We start from the raw sequence: 21,962 nt of genomic DNA on the forward strand, positions 1-21,962 counted from the left end.
GCCGAGCTCTCCGACCCGGCCGGCCCTGAAGAGATGGAGGAAGAGGCAGAGGAGGAGCCTCCTCCTCCTCCTCCGCCTCTTCCTCCGTCTCTTCAGGGCACCATCTACACAGTTGCTCTGGGGGCGCATGCAAGCGCCCTCACAACGACGTGTAGATTCCTTCCAGGTGCTGCATATATACAAATGACTCCTGCTGAAATCCCCTTTTCTATGCAAATGTTAAAGATACAGGAGCCCTGTCCTCCTTTTCATATGGTCACCCTAATAGTATAAACAATTTGTATGCAAACCTTTGCAGGCTCCAGGCTTTGGCGGGGTGGGTGGGCACGTTCAATGGGCCCCCTCCCTCAGTGAACCGACCTTCTCTCTTCCATAGTCACCAGCTGCTCTCGCTCCCAGCCTGGGGGCGAGTAGGCTGTGGCCTCTACTGCCTTTACTTCTCAGCAACGCTGTTTTCTGGGCCAGAGCGAGAGGCAGGTGAACAAGCAAATTGCAGTGGTGAAGAGGAGTAACTCCAGGGAGGCTGTTGTCTGCTGCTGGGCCCCTTGGCAAGCGCCAAAGCATGCCCACCACGCCTGAACACCGTTGCACCCCATTTCGTGATTTCCTTTTTCTAGGTGATGCACAAGTGCCCACCTTATACTGAACATAGGGGCTCCATCCTCAGCAGCGGTAGCTAATACAGGCCATTGATTAGTCAGCTCCTGCGGTACTTCATGTGCAGTGTAAGTCTATGCACGTTGACTCAGTAGGTCCTACTATGGCCCGGACAACGGCGCTGAGAAGTAAAGGCAGTAGAGGTCTCAGCTTCCTTGATCCCTGACTCCCTGCCTGTCAAGGGAGCAAGTGAGAAGGTAGGTTCACCCAGGGAGGCCTTCTCCCAGCACAAATCTACCGTATTTCTTCGATTGTAAGACGCCATCGATTGTAAGACGCACACTAATTTCAGTACCACCAACAGAAAAGAAACCCTAAGACACACCCACGATTCTAAGACGCACCCTGTTTTTAGAGATGTTTATATGGGGAAAAAAGTGCATCTTAGAATTGAAGAAATACGGTATATGGTTGTTTTTAGATTACTTCCTTTGATGCTTTGAAATACTGATAACATAAGAACATCAGAAGAGCCCTGCTGGATCAGACCAAGGGTCCATCTAGTCCAGCACTCTGTCCACACAGTGGCCCACCAGCCATCGGCCAGGGATGAACAAGCAGCACATGGTGCAACAGCACCCTCCCACCCATGTTCCCCAGCAACTGGTGCACACAGGCTTATTGCCTGGAGATAGCACAGAACCATCAGGGCTAGTAGCTATTGAGAGCCTTTGCCTCCAGGAATTTATCCAACCCCCTTTTAAAGCCATCCGGATTGGTGGCCATCACTACATCTTGTGGTAGTGAGTTCCATAGTTTGACTATGTGCTGTGTGAAGAAGGGCTTCCTTTTATCTGTCCTGGATCTCCCAACAACCACCTTCAAGGGATGACCCCGGGTTCTAGTATTTTGAGAGAGGGAGAAAAATGTCTCCCTATCAATGATAACTGGACATAAAATCCATTTAATAAAACAACCACTCTTCGCTAGTGCAGGGATGGGCAATTTGTGCTCTTCTAGATGTTGTTGGACTGCAACAGCCATCAGTCCTGGCCCAATGGTGAAGAATGATGGGAGTTGCAGTCCTAACAACATCCAGAGAGCCATACATTGCCCACGCCTGCTCTAGCGCCATGCAGAACGGACGGTGCTGCTCCCACCCCATGCCCTGCTGCTGGATCCACTTACATTCAAGATGATGTAACAGTCCCCTTCAAAGAAACTCCCGTAGGCCTTTTCAGAAATGGGGACCATCTTCATTTTCTACAAACAAACAAAACATAAGGCTCCCGTTAAGAATATGTGCCGATAAGGATGGCAGCCTTCGAGGCAGGAGAGTCACTCTTGTAGCTAGGAAGTTTGTGACGATGAGGAAAGGGTTACGAGTCCATGTGCTAAATCAGGGCAGAATAAGAAAAAAGGCAAAGCATTGCATCTACATTACATTACAACAGTTGCATGCATTAAATATATTTTAATATTCTTTTGTTCAAATGTTTCCCAGAAGCATAATTTGAAGAGTGGGGACACTCCCTGCTTACTTATTTATTTATTTGTATTATTTATTTATTTATTTGTTTATTTATTTATTTATTTATTTATTTATTACATTTCTATACCGCCCAACAGCCGGAGCTCTCTGGGCGGTTCACAAAAATTAAAAACATTCAAAGTACAAAACAACAGTATAAAACCATACTATAAAATACAATATAAAAGTGCAACCAGATAAAAACAGCAGCAATGCAAAATTACAAATGTAAAACACCAAGTTAAAATTTATTTATAGGCTGTTAAAATGCTGGGAGAATAAAAAGGTCTTCACCTGGTGACTAAAAGCATATCATGTAGGTGCCAAGTGAACCTCCTTAGTAATACCCATGAAACGTAATAATAATAATAATAATAATAATAATAATAATAATAATAATAATAATAATAATAATAGTCTACCCGCCTCTCCCTCTGGATCGAGGTGGGGAATGTTATATACAAAAATACCATAAAATGCAAATACCATATAATAAAATCTCTACACGAGATTCCATGCAGCTATTCCTTAGAAGCCCCTCTGTACCTGGCCAACCCTTTGGTTCTACATGTTCAGTGAGGAATGTTATAAAGCAATGCAATGAGCCTGTTTAGCATTTACCAGGTATACAAAGGCACAAGCTCATTGCTTACAAACCAAAACCTGGATGAGATCACCGTTGGTATGATGAAATCCAGAAGAAGCACAGCAAATGCTCTTGATGTACACTTCAAAGGGATCAGGGTGGCACACATGGTCCCTGGCTCACTCCCATTAATTCTAACGACCACCCTGTGAGGTAGGCTAGGCCGAGAAAGAGAGAGGGAGGAAATGGCCCAAGGTCACCCACTGAAGCTGGCTGAATTGAGACTTGAAGGCAAACCAGGTCTCCCCACACTAAGACTAACTTTCTAACCACTATATTACACTGTCCCTGTTTCAGCTCTAGCCAAGGGCAACTGGTTGCAAGTAAACACTAGCACCTCTGGCTGAGAATGTGCAAGCGCATGCATGCCAAAAGACACACCCAGCCAGTTCAATGTGGGCCTAGATGAGCATTACAGTAAGGAGGGGCATCCCCACTGCACTGGTGCTTTGCCCAGAAGGCAAAGGACAGGGCTGCTGCAGCTTTAAATGTTGTGTAGAACAGGGCAAGCAACGAGCTTTATCACACCAGCGTTATACTGTGCAATCACTGCGAATTGCACGCAAAGGACTCAGAGGTTTTCCACCTTATAATCTGCTTTGATTGTGAAGTACTCCCAGGCATCCTGCCTTAATTTTCCAATAAAGCCAAAAGATTTGCTGTATTTAGCCCCTACTTGTTGAGCGTATCTTCCGAGCTGCCGCTGGGGCACAGGAGCAGGATTTTAAAGAAACGTTTACGTCTGCGTAAGCTTTAAAGATAAAGACTCCAAAATTGGCACAGTAATAGATATTAGGGAGAGCTTTAAGCATACCACATTTGAATTGAATTGGGTCATCCGTTGATTTTTTAATGATTTTTTTACATTCCCCCCCCTTAAACTCACTTCCTGGTCTGCAAAGAATCGTTGTCGCCCGGTAGCAAAAACAACAACCGCGAAAGCTTGGCGCTATGGGGATAATCCGAGGGAAGCAGGGATGTGGGATGAAGCTCTTATAGTCTGCTGTCGTGGCGAATTGCTTGCAAAGGACTCAGATGACGCTAACTTTATAGTCTGCTGTTGGGGCGAAGGACTCCTATGACGCTGTAATCTGCTGAAATCCTCTCTTCTGCACAAATATAAAATACGCAGGAGTCCCGTCCCGCCCCCCACCCCCACCTATCCAACCTCTTACATCAACAATACTACTCCAGCCTGAGCACTGGAAATAAAGGAAATGGGTACATTCAGGTTTATACGCAAGAAAAGACTCTTAAACTTTCCCCAAAAGAATCCCCGCTCCCTCCTCACTGAAATGTTGCCTCTGAAGTCTCCACGCATGGTGGCGCATGCATGTTTGGATAGTCTCGCACATATTTCTTGGCCCAACGCATTAAATCAAGTTTTCCGCTTCACCTCTAGCAAGGCTTGCGAAACTGGACAAACTTGTTAGCTGAGAGCAGGAACTAAAGATACTCGAAAGATAGGCCATGGGGGTGGAGGCACCCGTTCTCCATACTTGTACGTTAGGGGTTGTAAGGTGTCAAGCTCAAATTCTTTTTTCTTCTTTCTTTTAAACTGGATTGATCCAGAAAGACTTGCATGTTGTAGACCAAAGTTGACCACGGCAAACAAACTTAAGATCAGCTAAAAACCATCCAGTAGTAAATGATACCAGGGTCAAAAAGCTACGGGGCCCACCTTTTCTTTCCTTGGCAAAGGTCTTGCACTTTCAAAATGCTGTTTGACAGGTAGAAATTCAAAGGGCGAAGCTTTCCACAAAGCATTTTAATCCCAAGAACCAGCTAGCTAATATGCTGTCACAGTGCATCAGTAGAAGGGTGGGTGGCTGATACACAATGACAAAATCAGACTTTTAAACCAATATTTGTCTGGTCACCTGGGGTGAATAAAAATGGCCTCCAGGAAACTAGCCAGGGAAGCTTTTGTAAATTGCTGCTTGTGTGGTGCAGATGGGCAGACGCTGTTCAACTGGAAACTATCCAAAACAATTTTTTTAGCTTACTTTTGAATTTACCACGTTACCCCCATCATCATACTGAAATTTGAAGCTGGGGTTTCTTCAATTTTGGCCAGAGTTAATATTGCTTCGATTTTGTACTGCTTGATATTAAAGCATATACCAGAAACAAGGTCGCCGCCCCCCCCCCCAAAAAAAATGTTTTGAATGCAAATTTCTTAATAGATCTAATCCAACCCTGCTAGATTAGATCAAGGGTCCATCCAGTCCAGCGCTCTGTTCACACAGTGGCCAACCAGCTGTCGACCAGGGACCCACAAGCAACAGCACCCTCCATCACAACTGTTAAAGCTGCAGGAGCCCTGCCCTCTTTTGTATCTGGTCACACTAGCTATACTCCTTTAGCTTTAACTGTTGTGATGAGTTTCACCAAGTGTGGCATGCGTCCAAATGACACCTGCTGAAATTCCCTCTTCACCACGACTGTTAAAGCTGCAGGAGCCTTGTCCTCCTTGTCATATGGTCACCCTAAAAATTGGATTCAATGTGCCAGGGATCATCTATCTTAAAATGTATCATGTAATCTGATTACGTTGTACATTTGCAATGACCATTGGTTCTTAGCAAATTAATTTGACTGATTGGATTGCCAGGGACAGCAAAACAGGTGTGTCTATGTGTGCGCACGCACCCACCCACCCACACATGCATGCATTGTGCACCTGGCAGACTACAATAGATTACTGTTTGCATTTGGCGTTTTTTTAAATGCTTGTTTCGAACAATATTAGGAAAGAGGGAAGATTAATTACTGGTCTAAAATGTGTACAAAGCCCTAAACAACTTGGGATCAGGATACCTGAGAGAGCGCCTTCTCCCCTACCAACCTGCCCGGTCACTGAGGTCATCCGAGGGCATACTCCTGCTGGTTCCACATAGACCCATCCTCCAACTGAAGTCCACCAGGGGAAGAGCCTTCAGCGTGGTGGCCCCCCTCCTATGGAATTCCCTGCCTCTGGAGGTCAGGCAGGCATCAACTTCGTATTCCTTTCGGCGCCTCCTGAAAACGTCATTATTCCAGGAAGCCTTTCCTTAATGACCAGCCACGGCTCACTATACATTTTGCTTCTTTAAAAATCTATTTTAAAGTGTTTTATTCTGTTTTTATTTTATTTTATCTTGTACACCGCTCCGAAATTTTCAATGGGGAGCGGTATATAAATATGGTAAATAAATAAATAAATAAATAAATAAATAAATAAATAAATAAATAAAATGAACCCTCTGTTAAGGTCTTACTGAGAAAGTAATTAATTTGCCGATACTCTTCTTGCATATATTTAAGCAAGCCAAGACAATTTATGCCCTACCATTAGGCAGAGTGAGGCAGCTGCCTCAGGCGGCAAATACTGAGAGGCGGCAGCAGTAGTGCCATGGCCAGTTATCCTCAGCCAGCTGGCCATTCTCCTCTGTCGGATGATAGAGCTGTGTGTGCCACATTGCCTGTTCTGGAGCCCATAAGCTAGCCTGCTGCCTTTGAGTGCAGCGGAGAACACTGCCTGTCATAGGGTGACCATATTTGGGAAACCAAAAAAGAGGACACCTAGTGTGTGTGTGGGGGAAGCAGCTTTCTGAGTCCTGCAGAAAGTACGTTATTCCCCCGCCACCTTAAAGAACCCGATTGGAGTGCAGGAGGGGAAAGGATTTCATTCTGCACCACCACCATCCACTCCAATTGGGGCCTTTTCTATAATGTCCACGAATGACCCACTTTCCCCTTTAAGACCTCAATTGGAGCTCGGGGTGGGGGAATGACGTGCCTCAAGAAAGCATGTCATTCCCTCCTGCCATGCTATTTATTTATTTATTTATTTATTACATTTTTATACCGCCCAATAGCCGAAGCTCTCTGGGCGGTTCACAAAAATTAAAATGCTAATGGCAGCCTTAAAGGGGAAGGTGTGTCATTCCAGGACATTATTGAAAATTATAGAAAATCCCCCCTGACACCACGGAAAGAACAAAAACCAGGACAAATCCAGGGAAATCCTGACAGTTGGTCACCCTAGCCTGTCAGGTTCACTTTCGTACCTGGAAGGGCAGGAGGACCCATATTATCCATCGTCTCCAGCAGCAACACGGCCTGGCCTGGCCCTAACCATCATCCTATGTCAGGTGGGTGACACGTTGCTCATGGGCTGCATGTGGCCCACAGGTGGTTTTAGAGGCTTTTCTTCTTTCTCTGGTGCTGCCACTGAATTTGCTGCTGAAATTGCTGCAGCGCGCAACATTGCAGTGATCTCTCTTTGAAACAAGGCACATGGTGTGCATGCACCGTTCGCAGAAATACAGTCGTGCTTCTGGAAGCTTCCTGGATGCCCTATTTTACTTGTAAACAAAGCACGTGACTCCTCTGGGCCTTGCTCCAAATCCTTGCAATTGGCAAATTTGGCAGCAGCGTGTATGTGGGTGTTTATGTTTATGTAGCCCCTGGTAATTTCTTGGGGTGCAATGCGGGGCCCCAGAAGCTGCCCACTCTGGCCCTATGTAAACTAGACCCCATGGAAGACACTATATGTACTATACCTCTATGATCCATATCTGGAGGCCTGTTTTTCTCTCGATAGTTGGAAGTCCCACATCTGCTTCTGCATCAGCCATTCTGATTGATCAAACTGAAAAATAAAATGAGGGGAGGGGATAATGTAAAAACAACAACAACGGAAGTACAGATTTTGATAAAACAATTGAAAGCAAGGCTTTGATACATGCTGACTTCTTGATTTACGTGTTGGGCCTGCTACACCTTATGTAGGAAAAGCACAGGAAGAACAGTTTGCCTGTTTTCAACTGGTTTTGCCATCTGCTGCTGTACCTTTAAGTGACTCTCGATCTGCAGGAATTAGCAGGTGAAGGTGTTCAAGGCATGGAAGAAAATAAGGATCCGCTGCCCGTTGTTGCTGATCAACACACAGGAACAGGGAATAGTTGGCACAACTAATGGTTAGGCCAAGAACCGCCTCTTAGCACTGGGTCCCAACCGATTCAGGATTAGGGTTACTCTCTTTTTATTGGCGTCTTTTTATTGACACCACTTGTGTGCCTTTGACAGCAATGTGCCATTCATTGTATCTTCCTGCCAGGAAAGGATGCATTTGTAGGTTTTGCCTGACACACAGCTTGAGACAGGACACAGGAGTGACAATTTTTTTGGAGAAAATTGTGTACCCCTCAATTGCATTCCAAATTCTCCACCTGAGATTGGTGCACCATTTCCAATTCTATTCCCTTTTCAGTTTCCTCTGGAATAGACAGGCCTTTGGTATGTTTCAGCACAGCGCTTCTTATATTGCATTCTCTCTACAGCCATAAGGACTAGTGACTTGCTTCTTTATATGTGAGATTCTCAGGAGGATGCCAAAATCCGGATCCATGAGTTCCTTCGTCTCTGTTACACAGTTCTGGGCTTATGTGTCATGTTATGGACATGCAGTATATACCAGGGCGGATTCCACACGTCATACTGAGGGCGCTTCCATGCGCCCCCAGTGCGACCCCAAAGCGATCGTGTAGCTTGCCTTTCGAAGAGACGAGGAAGAGGCGTCCTTGCCGCCGCTGCCACCCACCTACTTCCTCGCCGGCCGGCTCGGAGAGCTCGGCGGAAGAAGGCGGAGCTTTCCGAGCCAGCCGGCGAGGAGTTAGGTGGGTGGCGGCGGCAGCGGCGGCAAGGACGCCTCTTCCTCGTCTCTTCGAAAGGCAAGCTACACGATCGCTTTGGGGTCGCACTGGGGGCGCATGGAAGTGCCCTCAGTACGATGTGTAGAATCCCTCCAAGTCCTAGGTGGGGTCACTGAAAATGGCAAGGAAAATTATGGGAACTGGGCAGCCACCCAGAAAAAAAACCACTGTGGTTAAGCCAGCTTTGAGTAGCAAACCAAGTCTGGATGAACTGAAGAATTCACCTGGGCACCTGGATGACTTATAATAAACAAGCTATGATACAATAGCTTGAGAAATAATGCCACACCTGTCTTTTCAAATAGAAAAAGTATCCTTAAACTTCCACAGTAGAGTATTTAATCTTCATACTGTGCATTAACCTCTGCTTTGCGCCCATGCTGAGAATTATTTGTTGCATTTGTATACCGCCCCATGGCCGAAGCTCTCTGGGTGGTTCACATAATAAGAAGAGAAGCATCTATTTCTACACCTCTAACCATCTCTGAAAAGGACATTCTACCCATTTATTTCTGCCCCGGAGGACTGAAATAGTTCCACTTCAGTCTCCAAATCTCCACACACTGTAAGCTTTATCACACCAGCGTTATACTGTGCAATCACTGCGAATTGTGTGCAAAGGACTCCAAAGTTTTCCACCTTATAATCTGCTTTTATTGTGAACTACTCTGACATTTTCCAGTTTATAATATGCTTTGACTGTGAAGTACTCCCATGCATCCTGCGTTAATTGTGCTATAAGGGAAAAGAATCGAGGTATTTTACTAGTAGTTTTCGAGCGAATCATTTGTTGTTTTCAGAGCGGCCACTAGGGGGGCAGGAGCAGGATTTGATATGTTTAAAGAAAATTTAAACAAATGCTTACATCTGCGTAAGCTTTAAAGATAAAGACATCAAAATTGGCACAGTAATAGATATTAAGGAGAGCTTTAAGCATACCAAATTTGAATCAGATTGGGTCATCTGTTGATTTTTTATGATTTTTTTTACATTTCCCCCCTTAAACCCTTTGCAAAGGATCTTAGGAGCGCTGCCGCCGGGGTGTGATTTAGCAACAACGGCACCAGCTTAGCGCTGTAGGGGATAATTTGAGGGAAACAGGTAAGTGGGATGAAGCTATCTTTTTCAAGTATCCCAGCGGGAACTGCTCTAAGTTATCATTAGATATTCCAGCAGTAATTTCACACCAAGTATTACAGTAACAGAGGCACAGGTAACCGAAGTTCAGAACGTAAGAACCGCTTTGGGAAGTAAAAGCAAAGTGCAGGGGTGTTGAACCTCACACTCGCAAGCCCAATCCGGTCCCCCGGGTTCGAACAGATGACCATGTTCATGCCTCCTTCCCCTGGCTTCGTCCCCTTTTCCCTAGCCCCAATTCCTTTCCCACTAAACTGCCTGTCATTTCGTGGTTGACCAGCTTTTGCACAGATTTCCCCCATTCCAAAAGGCTGAAATTCAAAGGAATCTGTAATCCAAATATGAGCAGCCTGGCATCTCATTTGTCCTGCTGAGTCAGCAGTTAAACCAACAGAAAACTATCATTGTCAGTGTGCCTGTATTTGCCTATGACCAATTCCAGGAAGAAATCCCCAAGACTGGCCAGGGTGAAGAATTCTACATTAAGAAGCTGGAGTTCTCGATGGTCTTCCGATTAATACTGCTATTAATGCAAGTCTTTGATCTCTCTCCAGCTTCATATTTGCTTATTATCACTGTGGACTATTATAACCCTCTCTTGATTGCATTTTCTGTCCACATTCTTTCCAGATTCAAATTCTGGGTTGATCCGAACCCATCTTTCCGCTTGCACCGTTTCCTGCTTCCTGGTCTTTTGTTAAGGCGTTTGAAATGACAGCTCAGGTCTTTGAATGCCAGCAATGAAAACAGGGTGGGCAAAAGGTCAAGTATTTTTCTGGCCCAGGCCTCAAGAGAAAACAGTTAAAAAGAGGGTGTGGACATTGATTCATTCCAAGGTGATTCCAATACTAGAAGACATCATCTGTTCACTCGTTTTTTGTATCTAGCGTGACCAGATACAAAAGAGGGCAGGGCTCCTGCAGCTTTAACTGTTGTGATGACGAGGGAATTCCACCACGTGCTGCATGCATATTAATGACACCTGCTGAAATTCCCTTTTCAATACAACTGTTAAAGATACAGACGCCCTGTCCTCCTTTCCATAGGGTCACCCTAATATTGTGCTACAAGCAGAGGAAGGATACGCTGAAGGAAGGGGATTACAGAGCTGTAGAATCATAGAATAGTAGAGTTGGAAGGGGCCTACAAGGCCATCGAGTCCAACCCCCTGCTCAATGCAGGAATCCACCCTAAAGCATCCCTGATAGATGGTTGTCCAGCTGCCTCTTGAATGCCTCTAGTGTGGGAGAGCCCACAACCTCCCTAGGTAACTGATTCCATTGTCGTACTGCTCTAACAGTCAGGAAGTTTTTCCTGATGTCCAGCTGGAATCTGGCTTCCTTTAACTTGAGCCCGTTATTCCGTGTCCTGCACTCTGGGAGGATCGAGAAGAGATCCTGGCCCTCCTTTGTGTGACAACCTTTTAAGTATTTGAAGAGTGCTATCATGTCTCCCCTCAATGTTCTCTTCTCCAGGCTAAACATGCCCAGTTCTTTCAGTCTCTCTTCATAGGGCTTTGTTTCCAGACCCCTGATCATCCTGGTTGCCCTCCTCTGAACACGCTCCAGCTTGTCTGCGTCCTTCTTGAATTGTGGAGCCCAGAACTGGACGCAATACTCTAGATGAGGCCTGACCAGGGCCGAATAGAGAGGAACCAGTACCTCACGTGATTTGGAAGCTATACTTTTAAAAGGAAAAGCCCCGAAAGTCAAACTAGACAGGCCATGTTTCTTTCTTTACATACAAAAAGTGATTGTGGAGGGAGCATTCTGAGTGAGATCCATGGCACGGGGAGGGGTGTGTGCGTTAAGCTTTCCTTCCACACTTTTTTCCTGCCAAAAATCTATTTACACCATCAATCAATCAATCAATCAATCAGAGAAAATAAATAGGAGGGGCGGATTTTTGGCAGAAAAACATCACAAGGGGGTATCCCCAATCTAAATCTCTTTCCTACTAGTCATGTTTTTTTTTTAATGACCATAGAGCTGGAACCGGTCTGAGCACATTCTTGAATGGTGTATTTAAAGTCATAACTTGTTTGACCTTAACCAAAGCCCTTGGGAAATGCATGGGGCAGGAACGCCAATGGACATAAGAACATAAGAAGAGCCCTGATGCTGGATCAGACCAAGGGTCCATCTAGTCCAGCACTCTGTTCACACAGTGGCCAACCAGCCATCGGCCAAGGATGAATAAGGACACAGGTGCAACAGCACCCTCCCACCCATGTTCCCCAGCAACTGGTGCACACAGACTTATTGCCTCAAATACTGGAGCTAGCACACAACCATCAGGGCTAGTAGCCATTGATAGCCTCTGCCTCCAGGAACTTATCCAACCCCCTTTTGAAGCGATCCAGATTGGTGGCCATCACTACATCCTGTGGTAGTGAGTTCCATAACTTAACTATGTGCTGTGTGAAGAAGTCCTTCCTTTTATTTGTCCTGGATCTCCCACCAATCAGTTTCATGGGATGACCCCATTGGGTTCTAGTATTTTGAAAGAGGGAGAAAAATGTTTCCCTATCCACATTCTCCATACCATGCATAATTTTGTACACCTCTATCACGTCTCCCCTTAGACCTAGTATGTTCTTTCTTCCTTGTTGGCCAGAAACTACTCTGAGAACACAATAGTATCGTTACGTACACCCAACTTCACAACTTTATTGTCAGCTTTCTGTCATATGTAATTCCTGAGTATTTCCTCAGCTTCAACCACGCCTTTCCCACCCTGTTCTAAACTCGGTCTCCATGCCTGAGGATATACCTAGAAGAAAGTTCACTCATAAAATCACACCTGTAAATTTTAAAGCCTGACTAAATGGAGGATGCTGGATTATGGCCACAATCCCTTAAACGCCTTTATTGAGAACAGCACCCAGTGCAAACATTCTGAATTACTTTGATTAAGGGATTCTGAATTCAGACCTGAATGAGGAATTCAGAAACAGCATGTGGTATCGCCCTCAGGGCTGAAACCACTTTAAACTGGAGGCGAGGAAATCGGATTCTGAACGCTCATTGCCTCTATAAAGCCAGCATGTCAAGGAGAAAGGTTGTAGCCTAGTTTCATGCTAGTTTCTACATTTGTTGTTTATTCGTTCAGTTGTTTCCGACTCTTCGTGACTTCATGGACCAGCCCACGCCAGAGCTTTCTGTCGGCTGTCGCCACCCCTAACTCCCCCAAGGTCAAGTCTGTCACCTCCAGAATGTCATCCATCCATCTTGCCCTTGGTCGGCCCCTCTTCCTTTTGCCTTCCACTTTCCCTAGCATCAGCCTCTTCTCCAGGGTGTCCTGTCTTCTCATTATGTGGCCAAAGTACTTCAGTTTTGCCTTTAATACCATTCCCTCAAGTGAGCAGTCTGGCTTTATTTCCTGGAGTATGGACTGGTTTGATCTTCTTGCAGTCCAAGAGTTTTTCTTAGGCAGGGGAGCATTTCAGCATGCAGCCCCTCCCACCTGAGTTCTGAAGTGGGTCGGGCCCAGAAAGGCTGAAGCCTATAATATTTCTGAACGTGTCGTAAGTCTTGGTCAGGGCTGGACCATGACATTTTGCTGCCTGAGGCAGAATAGCAAATAGCACTCTTCCCCTCAAGTCGAGGTGTGCGGTACTGAAGGCCAGCCAGGTTATTTTTGGCGCCTGGCGCAGAAAACCTCACAAGCACATCTTCCTCTCCCTGGCAGTAAAAACATCATCGTCATCGTCATCGTCATCACCATCATCATCTAAATAACACGTTGTGGCCCTTTCACAACACCCAAACTCAGCCGCTTCGCTCTGCCTAATGGTAGGGCCGGCTCTGGGCTTGGTGCAAAGAGGAACTGGTTCTACATCGTAGGACAAAGGTGAGCCACAGTCTTTTGAGCATCCCAGCACCTTAAATCCAACAAGAGACCTTCTCCATCAAACCACAGAAATTGGTCACAGCACAGATGGACAACCAGCAGCCCACGTGCTGCTCTCTGGGTGGCCCCGCTGAAACCCAGCCACTTTCCCCCCACTGTCCAGCTGATCAGCCATCTTGGCCTCCAAATAATACCTTGCCATGACCCTAGTCAACCTCTCCCTTCTTTTGGGGGGCAAACTGTAACTCCCAAACACTCCCTTTTCTTGGTCTATTACTGTTGTTAGGGTCCCTATTGGAATAGTTTGCCACTCTGGTGCTAGGAATGGTGTACAAAAACCGATAAGAACATAAGAAGTGTCTTGCTGGATCAGACCGAGGGAAATGAATGCCCTTGTGTGGTACCTCTACGAGAAACCGTATGTGGAATTATGTTATCCTGCTTGTTTTTAGCTCCATGCCACGATCTAGCGGTGCATAAGCCGGCTTTCATCTACCTATCCGGATCTGGAACCAGGGATGTAAATTTGATGTAGATCCCAGTGCAGAAGCTATTTGCACTGCATCACTTTCAGTGAGGCACATGTTTGAATACACATCACCAGCCACATTCTGGTACAACTAACCATCCGCAAATACCTTTAAATCAACAACAACACTACACTTGGCTACAGCTGGGCTGGGCCTACTGAATCTAGTTAACTGTGGGCTGGATCCAGATTTTGTCACATGTAACAGGGCTGGCAGATGTGGACTTTTTGCTCCCTCACCACAGCAGCACGCCCCGCCCTCTGAAAATACTACACAGAATGCCAGGGGACCCTGCTGAATAGGGCAGGCTTTGGTGACTAGGGAAAAGGGGAATCCCTGAAAACTGGACAGCAGCACCTTCCATGAGAGGAACATAAAATACTCCATCGCTACAACCTACCTCATCCAACAGGCGTATCATTTTAAGAACATTAGAAGTGCCATGCTGGATCAGACTAAGGGTCCATCTAGTCCAGCACTCTGTTCACACAGTGGCCAACCAGCCATCGGCCAGGGATGAACAAGCAGGACATGGTGCAACAGCACCCTCCCACCCATGTTCCCCAGCAACTGGTGCACACAGGCTTGGTGCCCCGAATACTGGAGATAGCACACAACTATCAGGGCTAGTAGCCATGGATAGCCTTCTCCTCCAGGAATTTATCCAACCCCCTTTTAAAGCCGTTCAAATTGATGGCCGTCACCACATCTTGTGGTAGTGAGTTCCATAATTTATGAGCTGTCTTTTCTTTCTGTCAATATTCGTGGTATACTTTACTCTTATGTTTTGTTGGTGTTCTCTATCTAATTTCCCCACTATAGCTAGAACATTGTATACTCTGCCCATGTATGCAGCATGCGTCTGCCCAAGGTAGTGGTATTCCCATGGCATAAGAATATAAGAAGAAAAGAAGAGCTATGTTGGATCACACCAAAGGCCTATCCACTCCAGCATTTTGTTCCCCCAGTGGCAAACCAGATGCCTCAATGGGAAGCCCACAAGCAGAACATGAGTGCTTGTTCTGATCCCAGCAAATGGCATACGGAGGCATACGGCCTCCAAATAAATATGTAGCCATCACGACTATTAGCTGTTGATAGCTTTAGAGTGCAATCCAACACACCTTCAGACAGAAATGGCTGACATAGGAATGACATAGGAGTCGTAGGACTTTTTTTCCTGCCTAAATGCACACAGGGTTGCGCCATTATTCTCCAGGAATTTATCCACCCCCCCTTTCAAAGCCATCCAAACTGGTGGCCGGAACTACATTTATTTATTTATTTATTTTATTTATTTTAGGATTTTTATGCCGCCATTCAGCCAAAAAAAGGCTCTCACGGCAGCTTACAAAAGTATTTCTTGACAGTCCCTGCCCACAGGCTTACAATCTAAAAGACATGACACAAAAGGAAAGGGGATTGGGAGGGAGGAGGAGGAGGGGGAAAAGGAAAGCAAACTCAGGCACTACAATCTTAGTTGGAAAGTTCAGCAGTTACAGTTGACAGCAGGAGGGAGGGGGCTCTCAGCTGGAGCTGGACCCGGCACGATGGAGAGGTGCCTGGCTGCTGCTTCCTCCCTCACTGGTGGCCTCTGCAGAGACAGTTGGTAGCAGGAGGGAGGGGGCTCTCAGCTGGAGCTGGACCCAGGCACGATGGAGAGGTGCCTGGCTGCTGCTTCCTCCCTCACTGGTGGCCTCTGCAGAGACAGTTGGTAGCAGGAGGGAGGGGGCTCTCAGCTGGAGCTGGACCCAGGCACGGTGGAGAGGTGCCTGGCTGCTGCTTCCTCCCTCACTGGTGGCCTCTGCAGAGACAGTTGGTAGCAGGAGGGAGGGGGCTCTCAGCTGGAGCTGGACCCAGGCACGGTGGAGAGGTGCCTGGCTGCTGCTTCCTCCCTCACTGGTGGCCTCTGCAGAGACAGTTGGTAGCAGGAGGGAGGGGGCTCTCAGCTGGAGCTGGACCCAGGCACGGTGGAGAGGTGCCTGGCTGCTACTTCCTCCCTCACTGGTGGCCTGTCATCTTGTGGTAGCAAATTCCATAGCTTAACTATGTGCTGTGTGAAGAAGTCCTTCTTCTTTTTTAAATCTATCCTCCACCTTCAACCATTCAGCTTCATGGGATGACCCCATTGGGTTCTAGTACTATGGGAAAAAGAGAGAAACTTCTCCCTACTCACTTTCAAGGCACCATGCATAATTTTGTACAGATCTGTCAGTTCTTCCTATACACACCTTTTTTCTAAGCTAGCAAGTATAGGAAGATATGATGTAAGTCAAGTACATGCCTACGTATTAATAGATCTGTCACTTGCAGAACAGCAGTGGAATAAGTTTCGGTATTTATGAACAAGATAACACGAGCACCAAATTCAGCCAAGCTGCCACCAGCCAACACCTAAATCAATGAGAGTCCTGGGTAACCGACAAGCAGGACTATAAGTGATATAGTTCTAGGCGAAACTCTCTTGTTTAATTCAAGGGGCTCCCCAAACAACCATTTAACCTTCCACAGTAATATAACAGAAATTACAAGCAGCTGGGTTTCCAACCTTTTTCAGTCAGTAGGCATGTTTGGAATGTACGGGTGTTATGGGTACCATCACAAAATGGCTGTCATGGGATTGCCCAGAGTGGTAAAGCAGCAGTTTCTGCAGCTGAAACTCTCCCCACGGCCTGAGTTCGATCCCAGCGGAAGCTGGTTCTCAGGCAGCCGGCTCGGGTCGACTCAGCCTTCCATCCTCCCAAGGTCGGTAAAATGAGTACCCAGTTAGCTGGGGGAAAGCTTTTATTTAAGAGCTTTTCTAGACCCAGCTCTTTAACTTGCTGTTTCTACTTCCAGTTTCAATGCAGAATTAAGATCAGAGCTCTACATGAATTATTTTCCTTTCTCACCTTTCCATACATACTGCAACATATCCTCTAGGTGGCACTGTGGTATAACAGAATAACACAGCAACACTAGTGAGGACTCGTGCTTTGTTTCACTTGCACAAAAAATACTGACGGTTCCCAGCTCCACTCCCCAGGCAAAATTGAATTTAAAAATTGGAAGCGAAACTGGACAGCGATGACGACACCTGTAAAGAACCATGACTGAGGAATGTTGAGTGCACAATAAAAGCCTCATCTCGAAAAGCTCTAAGTATGTATGCATGTATGTATGTGTGTGTAGCCTTCTGAATGTTCCCCAAACTGGAGAAAGACAGAGGATAAAGAGCAATGTTATGAAGAAGTCTTTCCTCGTGCTCTCCTTTTCCTACTCTCCATAACAGTGGGAAGATGTGGGCTTTGATGACTTGGTTTGGGAGAGGTACATTAAAAACGGGCAATTACTACATAACAAAAGACCAAAATAGGCACCTTTTTGAACTCCCACTTCCTGGTTTCGTAAGCAGCCACTCCGGTTAAAATGACACCAGCTGGCTTCTCATTAGTTTCTCCGTCAACAGACAAAAGGGACATATTTTTACCTCGCATCAAAGAGACTCCAGGCACATTTATAATTATCGGTACTGGTCCAAAGGTTATAATCACGACAAGCTGAGCTACTTCAGAACATGCGCGCCTTCCATGCCTCTGCATATTGGCTGCTGGCTTCTTATGCATTTATGCTCTCCAAAGACAGTCTTAAATGGAGGGTGGCATCTGATTGGGTGTTGCAGTTCATCGGTGGAGCACACGTTTTGCATGCGGGTGGTCACAGGCTCAATTCCCGGGCGACTCCAGTTAGAAAGGATGTCTCCTTTGGATTGGTTGGTTTGGATTTGGTGTGGTGTGGGCTTTGACCCTGTGTGTCTGTGTTGCCTCAGTTTATTGGGGGTGGGGGTGGGTTGCCAGTGTGTGTGTGCATTTTCCAGAGCACCATGAGTTGGCATCTGTGAAATGGGTGTCATAGAATCAAAGAATAGCAGAGTTGGAAGGGGCCTACAAGGCCATCGAGTCCAACCCCCTGCTCAATGCAGGAATCTACCCTAAAGCATCCCTGACAGATGGTTGTCCAGCTGCCTCTTGAAGGCCTCTAGTGTGGGAGAGCCCACCACCTCCCTAGGTAACTGATTCCATTGTCGTACTGCCCTAACAGTCAGGAAGTTTTTCCTGATGTCCAGCTGGAATCTGGCTTCCTTTAACTTGAGCCCGTTATTCCGTGTCCTGCACTCTGGGAGGATCGAGAAGAGATCCTGGCCCTCCTCTGTGTGACAACCTTTTAAGTCTTTGAAGAGTGCTCTCATGTCTCCCCTCCATCTTCTCTTCTCCAGGCTCAACATGCCCAGTTCTTTCAGTCTCTCTTCATTGGGCTTTGTTTCCAGACCCCTGATCATCCTGGTTGCCCTCCTCTGAACACGCTGCAGCTTGTCTGCGTCCTTCTTGAATTGTGGAGCCCAGAACTGGACGCAATATCAGTGTCAGGTGGTTGTTCACCAGACTCCTGTCTTGGCCCAGATAATGGTGGTGGGAAGAAGAAGAGCAGATGCTGCTGTCTGCTTGCTCACTGGCTCTCTGCCTGTCAAGTACGCAAGTGCAGCAATGAGGAGAAAAGACGAGGAGGAGCAATAGCCGATGGTAACAATGGTGATGAGAAGGTAGACTCATTGTCTGTTTCTCAGAAACCTCCTGCCTTCTTGGGAGACAATGCCGAGGCCTGCTAAGTAATCCACAAAGCTTTATTTGAGCAATAAACATCTCTTCCCACCTGAAGAGGGTCTAATCTCTTGGAACCTTCCCCCTAAGCAAAACTATGCAAACTAAGCGAGACAATTGTTCTTTCAAGGAGAACGGAAAGCCTTTCCCCAAAATGCATAAACTTCAGAGAGGCTAGTTCTGAGGTGGCTCCTGACGCAATGCCAGCTGGGCCAACTTTCTCTTGCCTTCTTTTCGCTCCGCCCATTTTAGCTTGCAGCCTGTCGGTGCTCTCTCCTTCAGAAGAATGTTGGTTTCCCATTGAGTGTCTATGATTTGCCCTTGATGAGATAAGCTCTGGAGAGAGATCAGGGGTCTGGAAACAAAGCCCTATGAAGAGAGACTGAAAGAACTGGGCATGTTTAGCCTGGAGAAGAGAAGATTGAGGGGAGACATGAGAGCACTCTTCAAATACTTAAAAGTTGTCACACAGAGGAGGGCCAGGATCTCTTCTCGATCCTCCCAGAGTGCAGGACACGGAATAACGGGCTCAAGTTAAAGGAAGCCAGATTCCAGCTGGACATCAGGAAAAACTTCCTGACTGTTAGAGCAGTATGACAATGGAATCAGTTACCTAGGGAGGCTGTGGGCTCTCCCGCACTAGAGGCATTCAAGAGGAAGCTAGACCACCATCTGTCAGGGATGCTTTAGGGGTGGATTCCTGCATTGAGCAGGGGGTTGGACTCGATGGCCTTGTAGGCCCCTTCCAACTCTGCTATTCTATGATTCTATATGATTCTATGCATATTCGCTGTTCCTCAGCCAGATTCTAAACACGTTCACGCGAAACTGAGTCCCACTTAATTCAGTGCCACTTCCCTCTTTGTCTGGGTCTGAACCCAGCCGAAAGAGCTGTAGAAGAAGCCAAAACAGCTGCACACTGGCCCTGCCCAAGGAAGTCACTTGCTTGCCTTTGGCCCAGCTGTCCCTGACTCGGCAGGTGGCAGCTTTACATATAAACAAAGGGATGCCCGAAGCACAGGAAAAGAAGTATCGACCGAACCAATCCGGCTGTTGCTCCCTCTCTTAACCGTATTCCTGAAGCCCAGAGTGTGGCTAACTCTGTCAGTGAAAGGGAGTATCTAGGCCACACATTTCAAGCTACTTTCTTCTTGCTGTTTTTAACAACTGAGTGGGAAATGGGATTTTAGCAAGTGAAGAACATATTTCCAGGCCACTGTTTCTCAAGTTTGGGGGTTTAGGCCTTGTCCGCATCCTAAGCTATTCTCCATTTTTTTCCCACCGTCCCTGCAACCACTTCTTCCATAGTAGAGCATTCAGATGCGTGATGCTGGCTGCTGAAAACAAGGATCTGTGGGCCTGGACACTGACCCACGTGTGGGTCAGTGTCCGGGCCCACAGTTCCTTGTTTTCGGCAGGCAGAAGAACTAGAGACCAAATGGCCAATATCCGCTGGATAATGGAGAAAGCCAGGGAGTTCCAGAAAAACATCTATTTCTGTTTTATTGACTATTCTAAAGCCTTTGATTGTGTGGATCATAACAAACTGTGGCACGTTCTTGGTGGTATGGGGATACCAAGTCATCTTTTCTGCCTCCTGAGGAATCTGTATAACGAACAAGTAGCAACGGTAAGAACAGACCACAGAACAACGGACTGGTTTAAGATTGGGAAAGGAGTACGGCAGGGTTGTATACTGTCACCTTACCTATTCAACTTGTATGCAGAACACATCATGCAACGTGCTGGGCTTGACGAATCCAAGGCTGGAGTTAAAATTGCAGGAAGAAACATTAACAACCTCAGATATGCAGATGACACCACTTTGATGGCTGAAAGCGAGGAGGAGCTGAGGAGCCTTATGACGAAGGTGAAAGAAGAAAGTGCAAAAGCCGGGTTGCAGTTAAACCTCAAAAAAACCAAGATTATGGCAACCAGCTTGATTGATAACTGGCAAATAGAGGGAGAAAACATGGAGGCAGTGACAGACTTTGTATTTCTGGGCGCAAAGATTACTGCAGATGCTGACTGCAGCCAGGAAATCAGAAGACGTTTACTTCTTGGGAGGAGAGCAATGACAAATCTTGATAAAATAGTTAAGAGCAGAGACACCACACTGACAACAAAGGTCCGCATAGTTAAAGCAATGGTATTCCCCGTAGTAACCTATGGCTGCGAGAGCTGGACCATAAGGAAAGCTGAGCGAAGGAAGATAGATGCTTTTGAACTGTGGTGCTGAAGGAAAATTCTGAGAGTGCCTTGGACTGCAAGAAGATCAAACCAGTCCATACTCCCGGAAATAAAGCCAGACTGCTCACTTGAGGGAATGGTATTAAAGGCAAAACTGAAGTACTTTAGCCACATAATGAGAAGACAGGATACCCTGGAGAAGAGGCTGATGCTAGGGAAAGTGGAAGGCAAAAGGAAGAGGGGCCGACCCAGGGCAAGATGGAGGGATGATATTCTGGAGGTGACAGACTTGACCTTGGGGGAGCTAGGGGTGGCGACGGCCGACAGAAAGCTCTGGCGTGGGCTGGTCCATGAAGTCACGAAGAGTCGACTCCTCGCTCTCCTTTATTCCTCATATTGAGGCAGTAGCTAAATCTTGTCGATTTTTCCTGTATAATATTGCCAGGATTCGATCATTTTTGTCTGTCTCTTCTGCCAAGACGCTTGTTCATGCACTGGTTATTTCACGGTTGGACTACTGCAACCTTCTTCTCTCTGGCCTTCCTTCTTCTCACATCAGTCCGTTGGTTTCTGTTCACCACTCTGCCGCAAAGATCATCTTCTTGGCTCGCCGCTCCGACCATGTTACTCCGCTTTTGAAATCTCTTCATTGGCTTCCAATTCACTTCAGAATCCAATATAAACTTCTCCTGTTAACCTTCAAAGCTTTTCACTGTCTAGCTCCGCCCTATCTCTCCTCTCTCATCTCACACTATTGCCCCGCTCGTGCTCTTCGCTCCTCTGATGCCATGTTTCTCGCCTGCCCAAGGGCCTCTACTTCCCTTGCTCGGCTTCGTCCATTTTCGTCTGCTGCCCCTTACGCCTGGAACGCTCTTCCAGAACATTTGAGAACTACAAGTTCAACCGCAGCTTTTAAAACTCAACTAAAAACTTTTCTTTTTCCTAAAGCTTTTAAAACTTGATGTTGTGCAGACTTCTACTGTTACTTTCTACTGTTAGTTTTACCCTACCCTGTGCCTGCTTACCCTACCCTGTGCCTGTTTGCATTCTCTTCCCCTCCTTATTGTTTTACTATGATTTTATTAGATTGTAAGCCTATGCGGCAGGGTCTTGCTATTTACTGTTTTACTCTGTACAGCACCA

General features: G+C 46.5%; 1 protein-coding gene across 1 annotated transcript in view; it reads right to left on the reverse strand.

Annotated features, from left to right (window-relative positions):
- Positions 1-7,406, reverse strand: part of VILL (villin like) — a 44,923-nt gene extending 37,517 nt beyond the window's left edge. The window contains exons 1-2 of the mRNA XM_063126527.1: positions 7,322-7,406; positions 1,786-1,860 (exon numbers count right to left, since the gene is read on the reverse strand). Of these exons, the coding sequence (XP_062982597.1) occupies positions 1,786-1,860; positions 7,322-7,396 (150 nt within the window). The 5' untranslated portion in view covers positions 7,397-7,406. The remainder of the gene's footprint in view (positions 1-1,785; positions 1,861-7,321) is intronic.
- Positions 7,407-21,962: the final 14,556 nt, after the last annotated feature.

This window comes from Elgaria multicarinata, chromosome 1 (genome assembly GCF_023053635.1).
Source record: "Elgaria multicarinata webbii isolate HBS135686 ecotype San Diego chromosome 1, rElgMul1.1.pri, whole genome shotgun sequence".
Taxonomy (NCBI): domain Eukaryota; kingdom Metazoa; phylum Chordata; class Lepidosauria; order Squamata; family Anguidae; genus Elgaria; species Elgaria multicarinata.